Raw genomic sequence first — 24,236 nt, 5'->3', positions numbered from 1 at the left:
AGCATGTGTTTAATGAGGGAGCTGGCCTGGACGTTTCTCAAACAAACAAATAAAAGCCAGCAGCTTTGTCTGGCACTGACCATGTGGCGAGTTGCAGCATTGGCTTCTAAACGCCTTTTGTTATTTCTTTGTTACGTGGCCTGGATGCTGCATTGCCCACAGCACCACGGGCGTGGTGTGATCGCTGACCAGCTCCCCTCGTGCAAAGCTATAGCAGAACCGATACATCGGGGCTGTTTTCAAACCAACTCCGCTTGGCCGCCCGTTCTTTATTTGGAGGAATTCCCCGCAACGAAGCAAAGCGTGACCTCCCTCCCCGTACGCAGCCACGCCGCAGCGGGCCGGCAGCAGCACCGCTCCCTCTCGGCTCGGCCGCAGGCCCGGCCCGGCCCCGTCCCTCGGCAGAGGGCGTGCAGGATGTGGGGCCGGGCCGCCCCGCAGGCCCCAGCCCGAGCCCTCGCGGCCCCGCTCGGCCCGGCGCAGGCGCGCTGCCGGTTCCGCTCGTGCCCCCCGCCCCGTCGCAGGACTGACGCGGCAGCGCCGGCGCAACGCGGCCGGGCCCAGCGTGTGGCGGCGGCGGAGGCGGCGGCGGAGGCCGGGACGCGGCCGAGGTGAGGCGGAGGGCGGCCGTCCGGGCGCTGCCCCTCGCGTTCCGCCCGCTGCGGGCTGGGGGCGGCGGGGCCGCGGGGTTCCTCCATCGCCGCGCGGTTGTTTGTTCCGCCCCGCGGCTCTCGGCCCTCCTGCTGCGCCCGAGGGCTGCGCTCTCCGCTCGGCCCCGTCCCGGCGGGCTCTCCCTGCGGCCGTGCGTGCGGCGGCCTCCGCGGCGCGGCCTGCTGCGGGCCCCGGCTGTGCCGCCGTGCGGGGAGAGGCGGGTTTGTGCCCTGCCCGGAAGGCCTCGAGCCGCTTCCCCGCTTCTGCTTGCGGGGCTGTCGGGAAGGCCGGGCGCAGCGTGAGCCGCGCTTCGTTAAAGTCAGTCTGAGAACTGGGAGCCGAAAGGCACTGCTGTCCTCGTGCCTCGCTTTGCTAAAGCAGTTGGGGCTTTTTAATCTTGATTTTTTTCGTCATCGCTCCGACTTTTGATAGCGTTTCTCATCCGTGCTGTTTAATCTGATGTGCTAACCTAGCTTTGCCATAGGAAAATCATTAAGAAAAAAAAAAAAAGGTGCCAGCAATGAATTAAACAGATGTGCGGCCAACTGAGTGTGATCTGGGGCTGGTTCCTGGCAGCCATGGAGAGGAGGCCCAGCCTGAAGTTCCTTGTGTGTGCTATGACAGCCCATGTCAGCGTGGACTTTGGCAGTTTCTGCACGGCCTGGTGTTAATGTGTTGTCAGAATGTATTTCCCTGCAGTTTGTTTCACCTCGGGGACAAAGCTGAGTGTTTGGTGAACGGCTCCCAGAAATGTGCTGAGTGAGACAGAAAAGAAAGAGGAGAGAGGAGGCAGTTCCCAGACCTTGGGCCTGCGTTACTTCTGCACACTGAGTAGTTTCAGACCGCCTGACCTTATCAGGTTCTGGCCATGCCGTGGTTTTGAGAGAGACACCAGCCTGGCTTCCTCTTTCCCCTTCTGATTTTGGACTCTGGTGTGGGTGGGCAGGGCCTGTCCCTGTCCCAACCCTGTGCCCTGCCTGCTGGCTGAGGCCTGATGGGAATGGCTGGGCTCACTGCCTGCTTGCAGGAGCTGCTGCCTCCCACGGGAGTAGGTGATGCGTGCACTTCTGGTGCCCATGGAAGGCAACACACCCAAGGCTGTTTGCATTGGTTACCTTACTGATGCTCTTCAAGATGATGCTCTTCAAGTGTCGTCTACATCTTGAATAGCAACATCAAAACCTGTGCAGGTTGGGAACAATGCTAGGGGTTAGCAAGCAGCTTGTAGCTGTTACTCTCAGCTGTATTTGTCTGGAGGTGCTGGCTGCCCAGCTGGGCCCAGCACAGCAGTGGTGAGGTGGGAGGTAGCCATGCTGCTGTGGGGTCCCAGCTGTGCTGGGTGTGCTCAGGGAGGGGTACAGAAGGTGTACAGAAGTACAACTCAGATGCTTTGGGTGTCAGAAGCCTTTGGCAGTGTGCTGTCAGCAGCATTGCCTTTCCTGTTTGTGTGTTTTAGCTCTCTAAAGCTGCCAAAAATAAATGGGACTGATAAAGATGAAGCAGGAGTAGAACCATGGCAGGTTTAAAATTGGTGAAAGAAGAGAGTACATTATATCTTTCCCAGTATCTGATTTCACTTAAAGCTGCAACCATGTAAGCTTTCAGGTAAGCTGTAACTACAGGCATTGCAAGCGGAGAGTGCTGTTAATTGCTCTTATGAAAGTGCAACATGTACCTGCTCTGTGTTTATAACTGACTGCAGGGTCAGGGCCCTTCCATTCTGATTCGTGCAGGTGTTCAGTTTTAGGCTGGTTTGATGTCATGTCGACATGCTGGTGAGTTACAAGAGCTCTTGGGATAATTCTCTGCTCTGGAAAGGGAAGTGGTGAGCAGCTCCCAGAAAATATTTTAGTTCAAATCAAATTGGTTACCAGAGTCCACTACTGATGCAAAGCTGAACTGTTCAGGGCTCTCTTTGTCCCATGCAAAAGAGATCATACCTTTTAATATTGGATCGTTGGAAGGTGGCCTATCAAACACAGCTGAAGGGTGAGGGCTGTGGCAGGTAAATTTCTTTCACGTGTGATCTGTGGAAGGTATTTGTGTGGGGCTATTCTTAAGATCTTGCTGGCATAACTCCTGGCATCATTCATGTGTAGCAAGTGTATGGCTTGTACGAGCCCATTGATTTCTAGTGGTGGAAGTGTCCTGACTTCTGCAGTTTTCCATCCCTGCCGATGTAATAGGCTGAGAGGTGACTTTTTCTTCAGGCCCTTAAACTTTGGCTTGCTTTGTTTCTGCGTTGCTCGTTTCACTTCCTTTCCTAGCAGCACACATTTAAGCTGCACCTTTGCCATGCTGATTTATGTTGCCAAGTAAAACCAGTGATACTCCAGTAGCACTGACGGGAAAGTAAGTTCTTCAAGCAGCGTCTTCTAGTGGAATATTTGCTTATGGATTATCTTTTGTCACTTCAAGTAATGCAGCTATTAGAAAAGGGAACTGTTTCAGCTCCTAGGCCTGGGATTAGCTGCTTTCTTGGAGGTCTTTGCTCAAAAGGGATCCAGACTTAAAACTGATTGTGTTTGGAGAGGGAGAGCAGAGGGCAGGAAAGGTTTACTTGGATTAAATGGTTTTTCTTTTTAAGCAGAAACTTTTTTATGCAGAGAAACTTTTAATATGCAAAAATTGGTGTATGTGCCACAGACAAACGTGAAGCATTGTTAGTCATGCAAGTGATAATGTCTTAACAATCTAATGTATGATGTAAAGCGGAAGAACAAGCGGGCAGAGCAGCTTTCCTAACATCTCCCCTTGCTGCAGCTCAGGCAGCTGGATTTTGTGACACTTGTGTACCAATGAGCTACGCTGATTGCTTCTGCAAGCGATTGCACTGAAACTGTGGCTCCTCTCTTGCCTCTCGATTCCAGTTTGCCTCAGGTTCTTTTTGTTGTTCCTGGGAAGTGGTGGCACTGATACCCGATGTGCTGTGCTGGAGACCAGCAGCCCAGCAGAAGCCCGGTGTGCACGTGGCTCTGCTGAGAACACAGCGGTTTGCTGGGTTGTTTGTTTTGCTGGATGGACGCTGTCCTAGCTGCAGTGTGGTTTGGCTGCTGCTCGCTGGGGCCGCTCGAGGAATGTTTTGGAGGCAGCATACATCAACAGACCGACAAGTAGAGCTTGCAGCATAAAAGCAAGCATAAGCTGGAGGTAATACCGAGTAATATGTAAATGTTAGAGGAGCAACTATGAGCAAGTTGGCTTGAAGAGATGCTGTGATCAGATTTCGTATGATAACTAAGTTATATGCTGATCTGCAGAGGGTTACAAAAGGTCCAGGCCCCACTGAGCATTTATATTGTAAAGCTGTCTGGTTTTATGCACCTCCATTGATGGAAATAGCCCAGTTCCATTCTGTGTTGGCTGGTTCTGTGTGTTGGGAATACCTTACCCGAGTGCTCAGTGATGTTCTTTATCCTCTCGGCATTTCTGGTCCCCGTCAGCTCCAAAAGACAAATAAGTCAAAAATTGCCTCCTCTTGTTTGTACATGAGATTAGCAGAGTGAGAAATATAGAAGAGCTTCTCAAGTTTGATTTTAAATACCTGGTTTTGCAGGTGACTGGCATTTTTGTTTGCCTTTAAAGTCCGGTTGGTAATGCTTTATTTTCAGCTCGATGACGCGTGTTTGTCATTCTTGAGCTGAGCTGGATGTGGCCATGAAAAAACTTGTGATGTTGGCCTGTATGTCAGAATCAGCTGGTTATGGGAGAGAGGGGCCAGAGTCCATTCTGAACTTGAGACAGATACAAAGCATTCGGAAGTACGGTGCTACCTGTTGTACTTAGGCTAGAACAATTTGCATGAGCCATCCCATGTCGTGCCTGGCTGATGCCTTCTCCTTGTGCTCTGGATGCTTCTGCCTTTGAGCTAATGAGTCCATAACTGCGAGCTGTGCAGTGAGGATGGATGGATATTGTCATGGAGGCTTTGTACTCTTGTGTAGTCTGTGATATATCCTTAGGGCTCGCTTTGAGGTGCAGGTTTTAGAGGGAAAAGGTAGTTTAAGGTGATTAACTAACGTTCTGCTTTGTCTTTGCTTTGTTAATGCAAAGATAAACACTGGTTATAGCAGCTGATGGCTTTGCTTCATGGAGTGAGCTGTTAATGTAAATACAGAGGAACCACTTCACAGAGTACATAAGCTGTGTCATGCTTTATAGAGTCAGAACATCAGAATTTCTTCTGTGGCAGTACATTGCTGGTCCCTTAAGGGAAAGATATGTGTGAGCGTGTGAAGCGCCTTTGGAGCACTGCTAACATTTATTGCCCAGGAATAAGTGTTCTCTTTGTACAGTAGTGATGGAATCAGGTATGTGCACTCACTTGTTGACTAACTTGGGCTTCAAAGTCCTGTTCTGAAGAAGCCCTTAGAAGCAAGTTAGTTAACCGTGCTTGCTTTGCAGCATGGGTATTGAACAAGATTTAACCTAAGGCCAGAGAGTCAGAAATTACACACGGGGAGCGTGGGCTGCATGGGGATTGCCTGTTTGTGGCTGTGCCTCAGGGGGAGGTAAATGAGATGAGCCTGTTTACACATCAAGCCGTTGCAACCATTGCTTTTGTATTTTATTGTATTTTATTTTGGTGTTTGAGAGCAAGTCCTGGGGAAGGTGGGATTGTGTTTGGAGGGTAGGTAGAATTCTACATTACGTTGCCTGGGGAATGTGTGCCTGGATTTTCTGCTGTTGCATCACGGTACAGACAACTGAAATCATTTCCTTTATTCTTTCAGCTGATTTGTGAGATCATGATGAAGCAGAAATATGAAAAAACATGGAAGAAATTTGCTTTTGAAAAGAAGTCAGTTGCTGGCCCTGTCTAGAAGATGGACTGCTGGATTTGGGGAGCTTGAGAAACGCTGCTTCCAAAAGGAATTCTTCCTAGCTGCAAGGAAGAGACAGCGCTCAGCTAATTGTGAGCTTAAATCACAACAAACTGTTCAGAAGTCTGCAGTGCACAAGGAGGGCACTTGAGCTCCAGCGCAGGTGGGCTCCTGATGTGCAGCTAAATGCAGAAACTTATCAAAAACCTACTGTTGAACCATAGAGCTTTCCTTACAAAAACACTGAGGGCAAAAAGTTCCTGTCCCAGTCTCAAAGCTGAAAGCCCGTCTGGAGAAGCAGTAAGAAAACTCAACAATGAATCCTTTCAGAGCGAAGATCCCTTGGACAAAGAATTAGAAACTGGTGCACCTCTTAACAGCATCTCTGGTGACGTTCATTGTGTCTCATGTGGTACACAGCATGGTGCTGCGTTACCTGTAAAGAAAGGTGGTTTTGTGTATGGTGGGGAGGAGAGCAATAATGGTGCGGGCAACACAGTCCTGGTAATTTTAAGCAACTATAAAAGGAAATGCTGTTGCAAAAGGAGTGGAATGGAACTTGTGGCCCCTTGACAACTGTAAAGAGGTCCAAATTTAGCCATAATAATGTAAAAAAGAGATCTTTATTTATGATGCATAAGAAACTTTCTATGGTGAAGTTTCGGTATAGAATTATAAAATCCCCAGAACTTCGAGCAAGAGGCAAAACCTGCAAATTGAGAAAAATCAAGCCAAGGTGGGTGCAGAAAGTAACGAGGGACCATCGAGAGACGCTCCGTCGGGATTTGGAAGGTGGATTGTGTAATTGGTTTTCCTGCTGGAAATCTAAAAGTAACTGTCTTTGGAATCAGTACAGCTTATCAGATATGAACAATAACACACCCAGATCTTCGGGTGAGGAGAACGAAGTGCCCGCATCTGAGAGTGACCACGTGCAGGACGCGGTGCTGAGTGCTGAGCTGCGTTCCGAGGAGCTGGGAGCTGGGGGGCAGGAAGGCAGCGCTGGCACCGTCCTGCCAGAACTGAGAGCTGGAGCTTCTCTGCAGGCAGAGACTGGGCACGAGGTGGAGATCGGCGAGGCTCCAGCAGAGGATTGCAGCTCCGATGTTGTGATCTGTGTGGTAGCAAAAGATACTGCGGTTTCGGGTCAAGATGATGCAGAACGGTGTGAAGTTATGGGTGTAGATGGAATGATACTGTTACAATCCTCCTTGCAGGATTCTGATGTCAGTGACAATTTTGCAAATGGACCTTTATCCATGGAGCTGGCACAAAATGCGGACAGCTCGAACCAAATGGAAGTGGAGGGCTCCTTGAACCTGGACATTTTTAGCGCAAAGCTCCTCGATCACCCGTACTGTAAGAGTCCTCTTGAGGAGCCTTCACCAGAAAGCACAGAACTGAAATCAGGAACTCGGAAGGGAGGCAAAAAGAATGGTCAGAAAGCTTCCCGGGTGGCTGATGAGCAGTTGGCAGCGTGGCTTTGTGGTATATCTTTTACACATCTTAGGGCTTGCTTCCAAGAGTTCCTGAAAACTGCTGGATGTGTCATGGAGTTTAATGATGTTTTAATTCCTTTGTTAAAATGGCTTCTTATTTTGAGTTGGAAGAGGTGCTGAGTGTAGTACTTAATGAAATGAAGGTTCAGAGAGGAGAGCTGTGTGAGTGAAGGCCAAACCAATGCTTAGCTGGCAAGGTTTATGAGGAATGGTCGAATAGTGCCTCTGATTTTAGAGAATGCAATGTGATTTGGTTGGGGTCTTTGTGAAAAAGCGGTGGTGGACATTTAAAAAGTCTTTTATCACATGGTTCTTAAACCCAATGGTGTGAGGTTAAAATATCCAGTGTTTTCATGGTTGCAAATTATTACTCATAACTTGGATTTTGAGAACACGCAGCACTCTGATACTTTATAGTCTTATTCACTCATCTTTTGCTCCGTTGATAACTGAAACTAAACCATGTAATTTCATTATCGCAGGTTTTAATCACGTGGAGGTTTTCTCCATGCTTGTTCGTGAAGGAGGTTTAATGAATCTTCTTCATTCGTCTTCTACAATGTTAGTTTAAAAAGGCAGGACTAGGCTTCCAGGAGTGCAGGTTTAGCAAAAAGGTTTAGGGATTTTTTTTTAGCCAGTGCTGAGCGTGCAGTATCTGATAGCATCTAACGTGGACCATACTAAAAATAGTAATCAGTGTCTTATTTATATACAGCACATACTACACCCATAGTAAGAGTACTGAGTGAATGTGTTACACTACCCAGTGCCACTAATAGAGTGTTCAGTTCTGGTAACGAAAGTCTTCCTTTGGAGGAATTGCCCTTGTAAATTCCCATGAAGCTGGAGCTGGTGTCAGCTGGTGTTAGAGGGATAGTTTGATGTGCTGTCTTTTGTCTGTCCTGCTTTTTAGCCTCACCTAGATTCTCTCTTGCCTCCTGGAAACTTGCAATTGAATCCCTAAAGCAAAATGTGTAGGACAAGTTGGACCTCAGAAGATGACTTAGCTTTTCATATCTGCAAGTTAATGTGGAATGTGTTTCTCTATGACTGGCTTGATGTAATTCAGCAGGAACCAGGCACTGAGTAAGAAACTGAGAGAAACCGCTGTACCACAGTGAGCAGAGCACTTCTGCAATGGAGTTTTAAAGTTCATCCAGCAGGAAAAAAAAGGGATGTAGTCCTTCTCTAACAGCCGAGGACCAAGATTGGGGTGATAGTTAAAGTTTTGGAGTCTGATAGGCTGTTACGTTCCCATCTTGTTCATGGGAGGCCTGAACAGCTTCAGAAAAAGAAAAGCCAGTAAATGGACTCGGGTTTTTCGTACTCGACAATTTTAAGGGAGCTCTTACCTGGCTTCTCAATAAAAGTAGGTGGGACTGCTCTGCATTTTCCACATGGCTCAGGGCTCTTCTCTGAGGGGTGATGCCAGGTCTGCCTTACGTTCACACTTCTGGGTCCTCTCAGCTGAAAGCCTACAAAGAACTTAATGATTTTGCTGCAACTCTGTACGTGAGTTCTTGCCTCCTTAGGAGCACTGTTAACAGTTTCCTACATCCCTGAAAGATACTGCTGACCTGGCAAGAGTTATAGGATAGATGCATGAAGGAGATGTGTTAGGATGCTCTTGAGTTTTGAATGTCTCTGTGACAGCTGGCTGTGGATGCTAATGAGCAATGTTATTCAGTGCTTTCTGATGAGAGCAGGACTCTAACTCCTGTCTTTTACGGTTGTACGATCTTATATCAGATCTAAGTTACAAGGGATAGAAGTTGTAGGTAAGCACGTGGCAGAGTTGTAAGAAAGGACATCTCCTCATGAAGGATGCGTCCTTGCTGTGGGATCTCCCTCCACAAGCCTCCCTTCCTTCTGTCGCACAGCCAGGTGTATTTCTTGCTGCATCCTCACTGCTCCTCTTGTCTCTGGGTTTTGTTCTTGTTCTCCCTCCTTTCCTTCTTGTTCTTTGCTTAGTGATGTTCTCCAGACACTTGAGTCAGATGTTTCTCATCTTGCTTTTTCCCATCGTGATCTTAGAAAGTTTCCAAAAAATGTCATTAGCTGTTAGAAACCTCATTAAGCAGAGAACCGGGTGTCTATTGCAATCCAGGGATGCCCTTTCCCATTGCACCTAGGCCTGACACAAGTACTGCAGTTCGGATTGGTGCAGTTGCCCTGGACTGTGTTTGTTCTCAGATCCAGCTTTCCTTCTGTATATAGAACATGTTTTCTGCTGCAGATGAAAACTTGTTTGCAGAAAGCTGGAGAACATGGTCTTTTCTCCTTCATATTTGCTACTAAGTGTTGAAATTGTGTTTTCTATTTTCTTTCATTCTCTAATTAGTTTTGGATGTTTGGATGAGATTTGTGTCTCCACTATTCTAGTCTGAGGGAAAAAAATATATTTATTTCCTAGTTTGGGGGTTTGGCTGATATTTTAATTCCTCCACTATTCACCCCCTCCATTAATTTCCAGTTAATATCTTTTGCTTCTGCTCCTGTGGTTGTCCGGTGCTTTCCCAGACAAAGGCTGACATGGCTGTCTGTGGCCTTAAATGCCATCCCTGGGATACAGAGTAAATGAGTTAACCTTGCTGAGAGACTGGCATTCTTTCCAGTGGCAGTGATGGCAGCAGAGGAGCTGCAGACATTGCTGACCAGGGCACGTCCTGCATACCAGAAGGAGAAGATATCGGCTTTTCAGTGAAAACTGTTGCATATAAACGATATCCTTTCATGTTGTGGTAAAATTACTTAGGATGCTAATTGAAACAGGCAGTGGGCTGGATTCTCCTCTTGGTACTGATATAATTAGTTTGATGTAGATATGCGTGTATATGGTGAGAACTGGGTCTGATCTTTTCCTGTAAAGCTGAACGATCAGATTTCTGCCTCTTTATTTTTGTCCTCCTCCCCTCACCCCGCTTTTAGTTAATGTTGCCAATTCAAGATTAGTTTTTTTTAGTATATAAATGCCATGTGTGGTGCTGCGTGTCTGTTGGGTGCAGAATGACTGCTGCTCGTGCTTGAAAGAAATGGCTGCTTTGTTGGGCATGCAACTTGGAGGGTTTCTTACATGTTTGCACTTACGTTTTTCTGGTCTGTTTAAAGGATTCCTAGATGAAGTTATGAAGAAGTATGGCAGTTTAGTTCCGCTCTGTGAAAAAGATGTCATGGGAAGATTAAAAGAAGTCTTTAATGAAGATTTCTCCCATAGGTGTGTAGCAGTATCACATTCTGGACTTTATAAAGGACACGTTGCTTGCATTGCTACCATGTACTCTATGTCTGACACCTAAAGCAGTAGAATTTCTTTTGACGTGACCTTGACTTTGACTTGCTTTTTTCTGCTTCTTCGATCCTGTTTTAGAAAACCTTTTATCACCAGGGAAATCATGAAGTATCGGGAAAAACATCCGAAATCCTCCACTTGCAATTTCCGGGTCTTCTATAATAAGCACATGCTGGATATGGATGATTTAGCTACACTGGAAGGCCAGAACTGGCTGAATGACCAGGTCAGAGACGCTTGGTGTGTGTGTGGTTCCTTCCCCTTTTAGCTCTCTTTATGTCAGGCTATCTATCAGCTGCTCACCTTCTGCTGCATTATAGATAGCCTGCTTGTAGTGGAAAAGCACAAGAATGTGGTGAGTGGCTTTTACAAAGGCAGGTGGAATAGTAGTGGTTACAAGTGGAAGAGAGGAGGAGTCCCAGCTGAGCTGCTTCCTTATGAAGGAGTGATGTTTCTCTGTTTTGAGAAAATAGTAACTACCCGTGTATGTTTGAGTGTCTCCTCACGAGCTCAATGCCAGAAAAGCAGAATACAAGAGCAGCGGATTGAAGCAGCAGGCTGTGGCCCCCAGCCAAAAACCAGGAAGGCTGCAGAGCCAAGGGCACGCACTGGTACACTTAAATTGAATTAAACTGCATTTCAGATTGGGGCAGGCTTCAAGCAGCCAGCTACACAGCCTCTCTCAGGGCAGGCCACTATTAGTTCCAGAGCGCTTGTCCTTCAGTCTACAGCAAAACGTTTCAGTAATTGCTCAGCTCCTTGTTGCTGCTGTAAGTGTGAAAGGTGCTGGGTTTTGGGGAACTTGTGGATTTGGGCTTTATAAAATTCTGTACTTATTGAAATATTTGTGAACTCTTACAGATAATTAACATGTATGGTGAACTCATCATGGATGCAGTCCCTGAAAAGGTGGGAGTCTTTGTTTTTATACAAGTGTACATAATGGGAGATTGAGAAGGGGTGAAGCACTGAATATTTCAGCTTTAAGGTTTTGCTCAGTGATGTTCTGTGTGGTTCGGTTACAGATTGTTGCTTCTGTTGCTCAAATTTTCCCCCTTCCCTGCACTAAAATATGGTTCTCAGTGCTGTTATTTGTTTCAAGAATCTGTTGCATGAGCTCTGCAGGTGGTTTCCGTCCTAGCCTGATTTACTGACCTACCTGTGGAAGCTGGCTGCCCTATTTTCTCCCATCCCACAATCCTTTCTCTCCCGGAGGTTTCTGTTTCCATCCTGTCTGCTTATAAAGAGCTTCCTCCATGCCCTTGCTCACCAGTCCAGTATTTTAGCTGAGTTTTCTACTGGAGTTGGATTCCTGCTGAGATGGCAGACCATGAATGGCAGCATCTGAACTGTGCTCACGTGCTGCTTGTGCTCACTCACCCCGCAGCTGCTCAGAGAGCTTCAGCTGTGTGCCTGCTGAGTGGGAATGGACGCAGCAGCGACTGCAGCACTCTGCTTTGTGCATCCTCAGCAGAGTGTTTGCCTCTTCCCAATTGCACTTACAAAACTAAAAAACAAACAAACAAACAAAATCAAGACAAAATTTCCAGCAGTGGCAATTATAAAAAGCCATCTGTTTACTGGTGGAGCTGAACAACTTCAGGTGAGACCACAAAGGAAGAACCAAACAAAGCCATTTTTAGATGAGCTCTGCAGAACCTCACTCTTAAAATCTTCACGCTCGGAAGAAAGAGCTTTGTTGCTTTGATTGGTGGCGATGGTGATTCTTCATTAGTATTCTCCGTACTTCCTGAGCATGTGCTAGGGTTGTGGTGCTGGAGATTGTATCTGTTTGCTTGTGTCTGCTTTTTCTTCATAGTGCATAATTGAAATCCTCATGGGAGATTTTGTGCTGGTACCTCAGAATGTGGTTTTGAAGTCTGCTGGCATAGCTAATGGCTGTTAGCCTGCGTTTTCAGATGCAGCATTTTCTAACTTTAAGTAATAACTCGAGCCATCTACCACCCCTACACTAGCAGAATTATTAAAAGCAGATGTTGCAGGTTTGCACCGGTATTATTCCGTTCCTGTAATTGCAAGAAGCAAAGCATGGGGGATAATAGCGTTAACCTGGAGCTAAATAATTGTTTTTAACATAAGTCTGTGTTTTTTTTTTCCCCATAAATGCAGGTTTTCAGTTACTCAGAAAACAGATGTGGTATAACTTAGCAATGCTTTTAAATAACAGAATATTGTTTCTGTCTGAAGTCCGGAGCTGGTTGTAGTAGTTGAATACAAATGACTCTCATTGGATTGCATCTTGTAACTGTTTTGATGACATTTATTTTGATTCTCTTTTTTGTGTCTCTGAGCTTCCAGCAACCAGAAACCAAAGTTACTCCCTTTTGTCTCACCCCCACTACGTTAATCCAGTGATCTCTTCATTAATCCCTTTAAAGAACAGCAAAAAACCTTATCCTGGTGTTTTTCTCGCAGGCCCATCCCCACCAAAAATCTAAACATGATATACCTGGAGATACCAGAGGGTAAATACAAACACAGCAATGACTCGCATCGTATATTATGAGGAAAGAGGGCTTGCTTTTTGTTGTTTGCTAAAGAACAGTGGTAGTTTAGGCTTGGCAAAGTCTCTGTCCCTTCTGGGGTTCTGTTACAAAAACCTGCATTAAATAATGCCTCATTATGAGTTGTTCTGTATAAATTATCCTGGAGGCAGAGGAATGACTGTGCATGAGGATTTCTGTGCTCACTTCTCTTTCTCTCTCTCTTTTAGGTTCATTTCTTTAACAGCTTTTTTCATAGACAGCTTGTAACCAAAGGATATAATGGGGTAAAGCGGTGGACTAAAAAGGTACTTTATAACTCTGTGTTGTCAGTGCTGTGGTTCTTTGGGGCTGGGTCGAGTCACTAACTTGAAACTGGGAGCAGCCGGTTGTCTGCAGAGGCCAAGTTTGCAAAGGAGCTGTGCAAAGTGAGCTGTGGCTAGCAAGAGCAGTTGGGTGATGCTATTCAGGTTACCTCGCTTGTGTTGTGAAATAGTGCTTTGAGTGGCTTCATCAGTGGTGGTAGGTTATCTGTGGGTATGTTGGTGCGAGCTTCATTTAGCTGCAAGAAACGTCTCTTACTGCTCATGGCTGTGCCAGGTACACTAATCTGTGGGAGAGCAGACTTAATGCTGCTGCTTTCTTTTATCTCAAACTGGGATTGTTTGATGAAATCAAACTGCTGCTCTTGTGGAACACGTGCCAGTGCTAGTGAGCAGAAATGAAGAGTCCAGCAGTTAATAAACCACACTGTTGTTTTCATGACAAGGACAGAATTCACCTTGCTTTCCAGAACCCGCACCACATCATGGGCTCTGATATTTCCTTGGGTAGCAAGTGCAAAGAACAGCACTCTGTTTTCCGTGAGCATTTGTCCTTTTTAATGTGGTAGATGAGGCAAGACTAATCAAAGGCCACGCTTGGATGTATGATCGTTCTGCAGGAGCTCTTAAATAGCGCACATCTGTGAAATGCAAGAGATGAGCTCATTATCCGAATATAAAACCTATTCATATAATTTATTAAAATCTCTTTAAAGAGACCCAGAATATCGGTGCTTGCTATTACAGGATCTTTACAAAGTTTTCTCTGGCAGTCCGAGTTCTGCAAAAGCTCAGAAAGGGAAGGTAGGTTCTGAAAGTGCAACCTGTGTTCGTGTTGCAGCTGGGGAAGGGACAGATTTTCACTTCGATTTTTGAAGAATCTTGAAAGCAAGAATGAGAGCTAAAGAGTTTCCATTAGGAGGATTGATGTAGACTGCTTCATTCTGCAATAAGCAATTGAGGGCAGCTTGTTTCTACTTTTTAAACACACCATAGCATTGTGCCCAGTGTTCTAGATGTGCTGTTCAGGATGCACATGGCTGAAGCCCAGAGGATGTGCTGCTCGGCCCTGTCCTGCTCTTGCAAGCCCCATGGCTCTGCGCTGTCGTGCTGCCATGAATCCAGGTCCCCACCATCTTTGCTGTACAACAGCTCTTAATTACAGACTCTTCCAGCTTGTGGCTGCCTTTTCCCTCTCTTCTCCTCCAGATCTGCACACCTGCAGCAATCTCACAGCGAGGGCCACATTAGGGCCCGTGGGTTCACCAGGCACTGCTGCTGCTGCTGTGCATTGCAGGAGGGTCAGTTCATTTATCTTATTCCAGCTCTCCTTTGCGGGCTGGCCCTGCTGCTGGCTGACATCTCCTTGCTCCTCTTTGAAAATGATGGATCGCTGCGTGCCGAGTGCTGTAATCCACTCAGGGAGCAGTTCCTGCAGGAGGGATCGGAGATGCTGGTGACAGTGGAAATGGTGTTGTGAGCGAGGCGGGGCTGATAGCTGCTGTGAGTGCTCAGACCCTTCCGTGCCTTCAGCTTCCCACTGCTATTCAAAAAACACACTTTTCCTTCTGACAAACGACCTGCCTTGTACCAGCAGTGCAGCAATTATGGACTGTTCAAATTGCATAGTGCTTTTTTTTCTTTTTTTTTCTTTAAAGAGAAAAGCAGTATAGAAATCTTCGCACAGGATGGGTTCATTTAGTTCAGCATTCTATTTCTTCTTATTTTCTGGACTGAACCACGAAAACCCCAGCAATTAGACAACCTTTTGGAGAGGAGTGAAGATCATGAAAAGCCTGGCTTGACTCGCTTCCAAAAGCGTAAGGCTCATCTGCCACACAGGCACCGGCCTGTTGCATCTCATCAACTTGTTCTGTACTTGGAGACTTTCTCTCTTGTCTGCCTGCCTGTGGCCACAGTGCATCTGCTGCAGCACAAAGCTCAAGGAAGGAAGCGTGCATCTGCATTGCATCCCCCCTTCCTGCTGGCTGGAGCACCGTGCAGCCCGGCTGCCTTCCCATCTTACAGCAGGGGGAGTCGGGCTCCACTGCCTGCTGGCTCTGGGGGCTTTGCCACAGTTGCTCTGTGCATCAGCTGCCTGTGACGTGGCTCGGGTGGAAATCAGCGGTGGTCATATTGCAGCAATAGCATTCTTGAAGGGTCATCATTAACTCACACTGAGTCTCGGTTGTATTCCCAGCGTTACTCGGAAGAAGACCCACTTGGGTACAGGTGCTGAAGCACAGTGTGGGCAGGCTTTTGCCACAACGGCTGGGGTGACTAGCTGCGGTGCTGTGTGATGCTCCTTAGCTGCTGTCAGTGCTGTAGGTGTACTTTTGTGCCTGCTTGTAAGCTGCGTGTGAGAGGCATGTGAGGAATGTGTTGGAAGAGTGGGGGGTGGAAAAGACCACTTCAATGAGGGGTTGTTGGGATACAATTAGTCTTATGCTTTTCTGTGTATTGTTCCTCTAATCCTCTAATGATGATTGTTGTTGCCAGGTGGACTTGTTCAGAAAGACTCTCTTATTGATCCCTATTCACCTGGAAGTCCACTGGTCCCTCATTACTGTGAACATCCCCAACCGAATCATTTCGTTTTATGATTCCCAAGGCATTCATTTTAAGTTTTGTGTAGAGGTAAGAGTGACAGCTGTTTGCAAAGTCTGAACTGGTTCTTTAAGCAAATAACCCCCCCTCCTGTCCATCCTTCAACTTTAAAAAGCAGCATGCCCGCTGTTGACCTGGAGGTTCCCAGAGTGAACCCACACCAGGAAGCTGAGGTCAGATTGCATGTTCCCTGAATGGTGTGGGCGTGCTGCAGTGCACCTCTTCTTCCTCTGCGTTGTCACTCCCACAAAGAGCAGGGGCTCAGAGCCGCAGCCGTAGGTAAGGAGATAGTCTGAGAGAGATTGAGAGCAACTCTTTAAACTGCTACAGGACGTGGCTTTAGGAATTGACAAATTGCAGTGCTTTGGGGGGAGGTTGCCAAGGTGAGAGAACAGGACTGAAGGTGCCGCAGTGCTTCCCAGTGGGGTTTATTTGTTACTGTGATATTAGCAGTGTGTTGCTTTTTTCCTCTGCACGAGAATGGAGTGAGCACCTCTGACTGTAAACCAGCTACCTTCTGAAACTGTTACCTGAACACTGGAGGGAAAATATCAGTCCTTGTGAAGAACAGTCAGGAAGTTTTTGCTGGGACTGGCAAATTGCAGTGACCTCTTAGAAAAGCTAATTTTGTCAACTTAATTGCTTGTTTGATGTAGCGATCCTCTACTTTAAACTGTGTGTAGCTGTTGGCTTACAGCAGAGTAGTAATTATTGTACCCGGGAGGGTTCCCGGCCAGCACTTCTGAATGAAGATAGTGGCTTCCTTCTGGCATTTGCTGAAGGTGAAGCCAGTGTTTGTTCCGGGAGCGAGAGACCTCATGCTCTGTGGCTCCTGAACCTGCTGCGTAAACTAGAGGTCCCTCTGCAGCCCCACAGTCTCTCCTGCAGCTTCCCATCCCTCTTAATTGTCTCATGTATGTAAGACATTTCTATTTTTGCCCTCTCTTGGGGGTAGGAGGCCAGTACTCAAAACTCTCCTGTGGTCTGCCCATTAAGTTGAATGTTAGTGTGCTGAAGTGTGTTTAAATTGTGCTATAAACCACCAGCCTGTTTACAGAGAAGTAGGATTTACTTAACCCAAGACCAGAGGCTCATTTATCTTGCTTCTTTCTCTTGTGTTGGACTATTTTTTCCTGTATGTCACTAAAACGCTCCCTGGGGCTTTGTTGATTAGCTGCAGTACTCAAAGTGTTTTTCATTGGAATTCAGGCAGGAAAAGGCTATCATCCTGAATACCAAGGTGGCAGTTGAGTGAGAGCCCACGTGCTGAAGCTGTGCTGCGTGTCCATACGGCTGAGAGCACCTGATGTTGTGTCCAAGTGCCACAGTGCGCAGTGGGGCTGCAGGGCCTTGCAGCCTGCCTTGATGGACCAAAATGAGCCTGAGTGGTGTAGAAGACTTTGGTCTCTACCTCTAGGTCTGAGCCCAACTTCTAATACTTAATGCTTACCTGGAAGTTGTCCTCATTGTCAAAAAGCTGTCAACAAAGATGTCAGTGTCTGTCTCTTGTTCCTTCTCTGGGGAATAATACTGTTGTTTTCTCACCTTTCCTTTATAAAGAACATTCGAAAGTATTTGCTGACTGAAGCAAAAGAGAAGAATCGCCCCGAGTTCCTTCAGGGTTGGCAGACTGCTGTGACAAAGGTAAATGGCAGGATCCTGCAGGATGACTTTCTGGCAGATTTTAGGAGATTGCTTCTAAACCTATATATTTTTTATAAGCAGCGAACTGTTTCATGCTGACTGCAAGGAAAGTGGTCGGAGTTACAGGTGGTTACACGTGGGAATTAAAGCTCTGCCTTTCACCCACCTCCCTCCAGGTCTTTAATACTTTCTGCATGTAACTTGGTGACCTGAACCTGATCTCTGGTCAATTAAATATCCAAGCAGCACAAGCTGTATCTGATGCCCAGGTTGGCACAAGGTCATGGACAGAGTGAGCTGGAGACTCTGCTTTCTAACTTCTCCCCAGTGGACTCTTCAGAGCTAAGCTGGGAGGAAACAGATGAGTGCTGCTGCTGCCTGTATTTTGTATTTGCAATGGATAGGCAGCTTGAGTCTCTGGGGCTGTTTGTAGCACATTACATTTGATCACAAGTAAACAAAGTCTGGCAGCAATAAAAGGCAATGACTTGTCTGTAGTGTAAATGAAGGAATAGGAGATTTGCGTAGCCATCCCAAAATTGCTCCAAAGATGGGGGAAAAAAACAAACAAAAACCAGGTCATGGCACTCCAGACACTCCCAACAACTCCCTCCTTGCACAGGATTATTTTTAGATGATGCTACAATGGTAGAATGATTCCCTTCAATGCTTATGTACGCCCTGTGCAGTCAGGGTTCACCTTCCTATATTCTGTTAGGTAGGGGATTTGGGAGATGAGAAAATAATAATTTTTCCCCTTTTAGCTCCGTGTATCAAAGATGGTGTATGGAGGAGGAACAAAGGTTGAAAGTCACCATTTGAGGCTTCTTCGTTCAGTGCATTGAGTCAGTGCCTGACCACGTGCCACCTTTTGTGTTCCTTCAGAATCTTTGGTGTGGCTGGGGGAGAAAAGATACTGCTTGTTGAGAAGAATCTTTCTCTAGGCCAGAGTGGCTTTGCTGATACAGTTTGGTGCTGTGTAAGCTTGATGGTGCTGCACAAACATTTATTTTAACTAACTGAGGAGCTGTTCTGCCTATGTCACTAAATAAACTTGAAAGAAAGGTTTGTAATTTGTTTTCAGGCCAATAGTATATATTTTTCTGAATGTAAGGTGCTATTCTAGCTAGGTGTTGAGTGTCACCTTGCAAAAGTTGGGATGGGAATACGTGATTACAACTGCAGTTACTATTGCTGCAGAGCAGCTGTCTCCGGGAACAAGATACCTGGTAGTTGTGCAGTATCTGCTTTTGGACTTGAAGCAGGACTTACAGAATGGAAGGATGGGTGTTGCCGTGTGTGCCCATGGTCTCATAAAGATGTCATGTGCCTCTTCTTGTTTGTTTTCCTTCTAGTGCATTCCACAACAGAAAAATGACAGTGACTGTGGGGTTTTTGTGCTCCAGGTAAGAGCTTTCTACAAACAATCGGTGGCTTATGTTGTCTGTGTTGCAAATGTCCTGTTTCAATTGAGCCTTTTCCTTTTCTTCAGTACTGCAAGTGCCTCGCCTTAGACCAGCCTTTTCAGTTCTCCCAGGAAGATATGCCCCGAGTGAGAAAAAGGATTTACAAGGAGCTGTGTGAACGCCAGCTAATAGACTAATAAAATGCAGCCAACCTAATTTCTCTGGCATTTCTGACAAGTTGCAGCTGGTGTTTGTTTACTTGAATTTCTGAAAACTTCCCGTGAATTTTGAGCAATTCTCAGCTGAGTGGTGTGGCCACTGTTGTTACCTCAATTTTCTGACAAGCTCTGTAACTGGCAGAATATAACAGAGTTGCCGTAAAATATTCCTAATGTCAGTTTGGTTCTCTTTTGTTCTTTCCTGTATTTAATATTTATTATCTCAGCATGCATATAGGCAAAGCATGCAACGAAAACCATAAAGCTGTAGATTTGGTGCACCTTTGAGATGTAGCTAGAAATGACAAATACAGGTGAATTTGTCTGGAAACAAAAAGATGCATGATATGTTTTCTGATGCAATAATGCTTTGAATGTATCAAAAAAAAACCCCACACAACTCAATGCCATAAAAAGAACAGCTAGAACCTGTTTGATTATTCTCTTGTCCTCGGTGTGGCTGAATAGTACAGAATGGCCACTTTTTGGGGTGGCTAAAATCATTTGCGGAGTTCATTTGCAGAGTCCCCTTTTTTAAATAGCTGAAGTTGCTAACTGAGTTTGTTCTGTTAACACTTACCTGGCTGTCATTGGTCAGCCCATCCCTGTAGATAAAAAGCAGCCTTTGCACAGAAAAGAGGTTTCACTGTTTGTCTGTGTAATAAAAAGCTCGAAGATGTGCAGTCAGTCAGATTGATGGCGCGTTCCTCCACCCTGCGAAGTCTCCATGGTGTGCATATTAAGGAGGAGAATTGTAAACCTGGCCCTGAAGAGTCGCAGTTCAGATACTGAGATAAAATCCTTGGCTGTAACTGTTCAAATCTCAGATGGCTTTGAGTCATTTTTCCACAATATGAAATGAAATGTACCATTTCTGCATCTCTCCCTTCAGCTCTGTCTTTAAATGAATTCCCTTCTAGCTTGTTGTCTTTAACCTCCCATTGGCTTTTGCCTTCATTCAAATATAAATTAATTCGTTTCTGCTGCATCTGCTATTTGATTGTCTCCAAGCATCCCTAGATTCATTTGCGTTCAGCAGCACTGATGGGACTGGTTGGGAATAATAGCACTTGTGGTGGGTGCTGTACAAACACACAAAGAAATCATGGTTCTGCTCTGGAAGGGCAGGAGGCTGTAAATCCAACACTCAATTTTGCAGTATTGTTGCACTGAGCAGGGATAAGCGAGAGCGGTAGATCTTGAGACTTTGGTTTTTCTGCCTTGATCTCTAAACTGTGATGTGTTTTTTGATGAAGGAAGCCAGTTCTGTTTGAAGAGACTGCTCGTACGGGACTGCTACACCAGCACAAGTCTTTGCTGTGTTTTTCTGCCAGTTAAGGGAGTGAGCCCAGAGGAAAACTGTTCTCAGTACTACGCATCATCTGTTGCACAGCTTTGCTTTGACTCTGTGTCTGTCCATAGCCCTGACTTGTGACAGAAGAAAACCACTCTGACTTTTCTGTCTTGCAAATTAACTCAGGCTCGAGCCGAGCCAGGTGCAAATCCCTCCTGGATTATCAGAGGGAGCTGGGAGAAAAGAGGGAGTGCCGGGTGCAGTCAGGCTAGGAGATGGAAGCGTGCACATGCTGAGCTGTGCTAGAGGAGGAGGTTCAGCAGTAGCCTGGTGTGTTCCCACTTTGCCTTGTTGGCAGCTGGCAAGGGCTGGCTTAATTTAGCAAGATAAGGAGGGCCTGAAGCACTTGGCTAGATAATTTAAATAGGGAACTTAGTGGATCAAAAAAACCTTAAGACCCAGGCTGGCCAAGCATAGATTTTCTCATTGTATAGTGCAGAGGACCCCACAGCACGTGGTTCTTTTGTCGTTTCCCAAAGTACGGCTGACACAAACAGCAGCACCTTGGGGTGAGTGACTGAGTAGCAGAGGGTGACTTCCATGGAAACCGAAGCTTGGGGATGCAGTTTCTCATGTGCTAGGCCAGAGTGTTTTAGCTAGTGCTGCTGTTCTCATCTCTGCACACTGCTATTGTGTGAATGGCACGAGTGCTGATCCTGCCATGTGGTGGGACCAGCTCAGCTGATCTGGTTAAGCTCAGCTTAACCCAGAGGACAGGGGAGTTCTCACGAAAGCAGTGCCAGCTTTGGATGTGTACAAGTGAAGCCATGGCCTCAGGCAGGACTGCCTGTGAAGAATGAAATGCAGAAAGGGGACTGTAGAAGCAAGACTTCATATTCAGAACTTAAGATGTTGCTAAGGAAGCTTGAAGGATGTGCTGCAGTGGTGCACCAGCATAGGAGAGGCCGACTTGTTGTGGAAGATGCTGTGTTTGTGGATGTTTGTCTTTCTGCAGGGACTGAACCACAGCTTCCTTTGCCAACCCTCAGTGCCTGCAACTGATGGGGAGGAATCTGCCTTTTCTGTATGAGAGGCTGGCAGGAATCTTGGATCCCGATCTCTTTATCAGTGGCGTCAATAAAAGGACAGTATTTGTGTGAACTTTGTTTTTGACAGCAGTGTTGATGCTTTGAAGCAAGTGCATCTGCGCACCAGATCGCAGGAGGGGAGGGGGCTCACGTCTGAGTCACTGCCTGGTGAGCTGGAGAAGAGGGTGGGGAAAGATGCATGTTGGAAAGTACTTCTTATGTGCTTCCTTGTCATCTAGAGGTTTGCTGACAAGTGTTCCAGTTGGTTATGGGGCAGTACAGAGAAGCTGAACTCAAGTCTCCAACTGTGAGTACAGCAGTGAGAGGCCTCTGAAAAAAAGAAGGGGAAATTGAAAACAGAGCTAATGTAAGCAAAGTCTGTTGGTGCAGGGTGGAAATTAATCACAGGCCTTCAGAATCTCCGACTCTGTAATGTTGTATCTTGTGAAACTGGACTAATTAACTCCTCCTTGGGAATGTCTTTGATGCCTTAAAGGAGATGGACTCCATAATCTGTCGCTGTTTTTGCCATTTCTTAAACATTTGGGACCACGTAGAGTGTTTGTATTATGAGAGGCACATTTACGTGGCTGTAGTGATGGCTGTTAGCAATTCCATTAATGCGATATTCAGAATTTCATAAATCACTCTGAACAGGTTTGGCTGATGCTTAAATTTCATGACTCGTTGTGAAGAGATTGTCGTGCTGAGTTATACAAATAGGCCCAGAAACTGGTAAGGCCTCTGTCTCACGCGTGACAAATTCAAGCTAGCTGAGTTGTGATAAACCTTCAGCACAATTGGAAATAAATGATTAGTTTCCATTTTGTTTGCTTTAATCTATAGTTGGGGATGGCTGTGTGGCTGACATAAATACAAAGAGAAAACAAAATTGAAAGTGGTTCTGCAGGGCGTAGGAATACACCCACTGCAGAGCAGCAGGTGGAGGGGGGCATTAGTGTGGTTCCTTGGGGCCATCAGGCCATTCTGAGCAGGGTGTGCAGGTGATACCTGCGAGATGTGCTTGCACTGATTGCTGAGCCAGGCTGATGGCTCGTAGCTTCTGCAGTGTGGTGTTTAACCTGCCCTTCCTTCCTCGGGGTTTTGACTGGCGTTACCTACTGTAGTGTTTGCTCAGGTTAACATGCAGATTCAGACCCTGGGAAGTGATGTAGACTCGGCTCCACTGAGCAGTAACTGTGTTTTGTGAGTGTGTTCTTGCATCAAATGAGGCTCATGTTCCTGTGAAGTAATAAAATGAAGTTTTACCATAAACCCCATTTTCTTTCGGCAGTTTTAATTTTAAAAGCAACTGATGTGATGGTAGAGGGAATGTTTGTAGCAGCTTGTTTTGGAGCCCGTGTTATTAGGAGAAGCCTCCCCAGCTGATGAGTTCAATAACTCTGAACCGTACACTAATGATGCTCTCCGTTCCGTAGCATTGCTGGGATAGAGCTCACTGTGGTTTAAGCCGTGACAGCGTACAAGATTGGAGGTGTCACACATTGCATAAATAAGGGTGGAAATCTTGCGTTAGGCGCTTTGTACTAAGGTGGCATTTAAAAAAACACAGATCTGTCAACAGAACAGGTAGGGCTTAAATTGCTTCACTGGATCAAACTAAATGAATGTCCTTCTGGTAGTGCTCGCTGATGTAGCTGTGTAACCAGAGAGTTAAATCTTGTCTCTGCTGAACTTTACAAAGCCATACAGCTTGTGAATTTGCGATAACGGGAGGAATGAAGGCTTGGTGAATGACTCTTTAAGCTATTAATCATGAGACTGGCAACATCATTGTCTTTATTACATTCATAATTTAAAAATCCTATCATGGAGGAGGAAGCGTGGATGCTTGTTAAATATATTATTTCACTGGAAAGTGCTAAGAAATCAGATCATTAAAGTGCAAAATCATAAGAGATACTAGAACCTTGCCAGGAACAATAATTACTATTTATATATAATAGGCATCGGGAGGGAAAGAGATGGGTCTGGTTTGCTTGAGCCTGAGCCTAATGGATTTTACAAGTAACCAGCTAGAAGGATTTGAGGATTGAATTTACTTTTCAGAGCATGTAATGGGACAAACGATAGAACTGAATTGCAAACTGAGTAAAATATCTTGAAGTAAACGGAGTTGTTTTCTCTGCACACAAGTAAGTGGGATGTGTGCTCAGCTGCTCCTGTCCTGCCTGACATGCGGTGAGTTCTGAATTGCTGTGTTTGACTTCAGCTTTGCTGGTAACTCATCTCCCTACCAGTGCTTTCCTAAAGCTCCAGACCTTACCTAATGCTTCCTTCCAGGCAGCTTTGGGCAAGCGTCTGGGAGGAAAGGGGATGGGGAACCTGCGCTGCGTTGTGTTAAATGTGTCACAGAGTGAAGGGCAGGAGGGAAACTGAGCTTTAAATAAGATGTGTTTAACTGGATAATGTAGGTCAGGTCACGCTTATGGTACATGAGCTTGATAGAGACAAGGAGCTGCCTTGTTTATGGAAACCTTTGGGATTAGCAGGAGAGAAACCTGGGGAAGAGATGCCTTCTGCAGGGCCCACTGCCATGCTGTGCACACAGGGACGGTGTCTTGCTTCAAGTCCGTGCATTTTAGGTCAACAGAATGCAGGCAACTGCAGCTAAAGAGGAAACTCCCAGCACAGCATTCACCGTTTATCCTCAGCATCTCTGACAGCTCCGGCCTATTGAGAAGCAGACAGGCGTGCTCCTGCTCCGCTGCCAGCACTGCCTGCAGGCTCCTACCGACGGTGCTGATTGCAGCTCACCTTTCAGCTGCTGGCTTCCTCGGCTTTTCTGTTTTGTTTGTTGGGAAACAAAGAAATCTGGGCTACTGAGAAGTTTCAAAGCGTACCTTCAATGAGCATATTCCTGCCTTGT

The 24,236-nt window shown here is 46.2% G+C and overlaps 1 protein-coding gene across 1 annotated transcript; it reads left to right on the top strand.

Annotated features, from left to right (window-relative positions):
• Positions 1 to 500: 500 nt before the first annotated feature.
• Positions 501 to 22,617, top strand: SENP5 (SUMO specific peptidase 5). The gene is made up of 10 exons (XM_072344418.1): positions 501 to 611; positions 5,385 to 6,962; positions 10,082 to 10,187; positions 10,341 to 10,488; positions 11,124 to 11,171; positions 12,997 to 13,074; positions 15,589 to 15,726; positions 17,257 to 17,340; positions 18,696 to 18,746; positions 18,833 to 22,617. The coding sequence occupies exons 2-10, from the start codon at positions 6,005 to 6,007 to the stop codon at positions 18,941 to 18,943; spliced, it is 1,722 nt and encodes a 573-aa protein (XP_072200519.1). The 5' UTR covers positions 501 to 611; positions 5,385 to 6,004; the 3' UTR covers positions 18,944 to 22,617.
• Positions 22,618 to 24,236: the final 1,619 nt, after the last annotated feature.

The sequence above is a fragment of the Excalfactoria chinensis genome, chromosome 9 (genome assembly GCF_039878825.1).
Source record: "Excalfactoria chinensis isolate bCotChi1 chromosome 9, bCotChi1.hap2, whole genome shotgun sequence".
In the NCBI taxonomy this organism is placed as follows: domain Eukaryota; kingdom Metazoa; phylum Chordata; class Aves; order Galliformes; family Phasianidae; genus Excalfactoria; species Excalfactoria chinensis.
Note: the sequence above shows the minus strand (reverse complement) of the source record. Positions and strands in the feature narration are given on the sequence as shown.

Bases quoted from the DNA above. Each gene is read 5' to 3' on its own strand.
- SENP5 (XM_072344418.1), top strand. From the start codon at position 6,005: ATGCTGTTGCAAAAGGAGTGGAATGGAACTTGTGGCCCCTTGACAACT. The intron at 15,727-17,256 runs GTAAGAGTGACA...TCCTTTATAAAG, and splicing joins ATTTTAAGTTTTGTGTAGAG to AACATTCGAAAGTATTTGCT. The intron at 18,747-18,832 runs GTAAGAGCTTTC...CCTTTTCTTCAG, and splicing joins GTGGGGTTTTTGTGCTCCAG to TACTGCAAGTGCCTCGCCTT.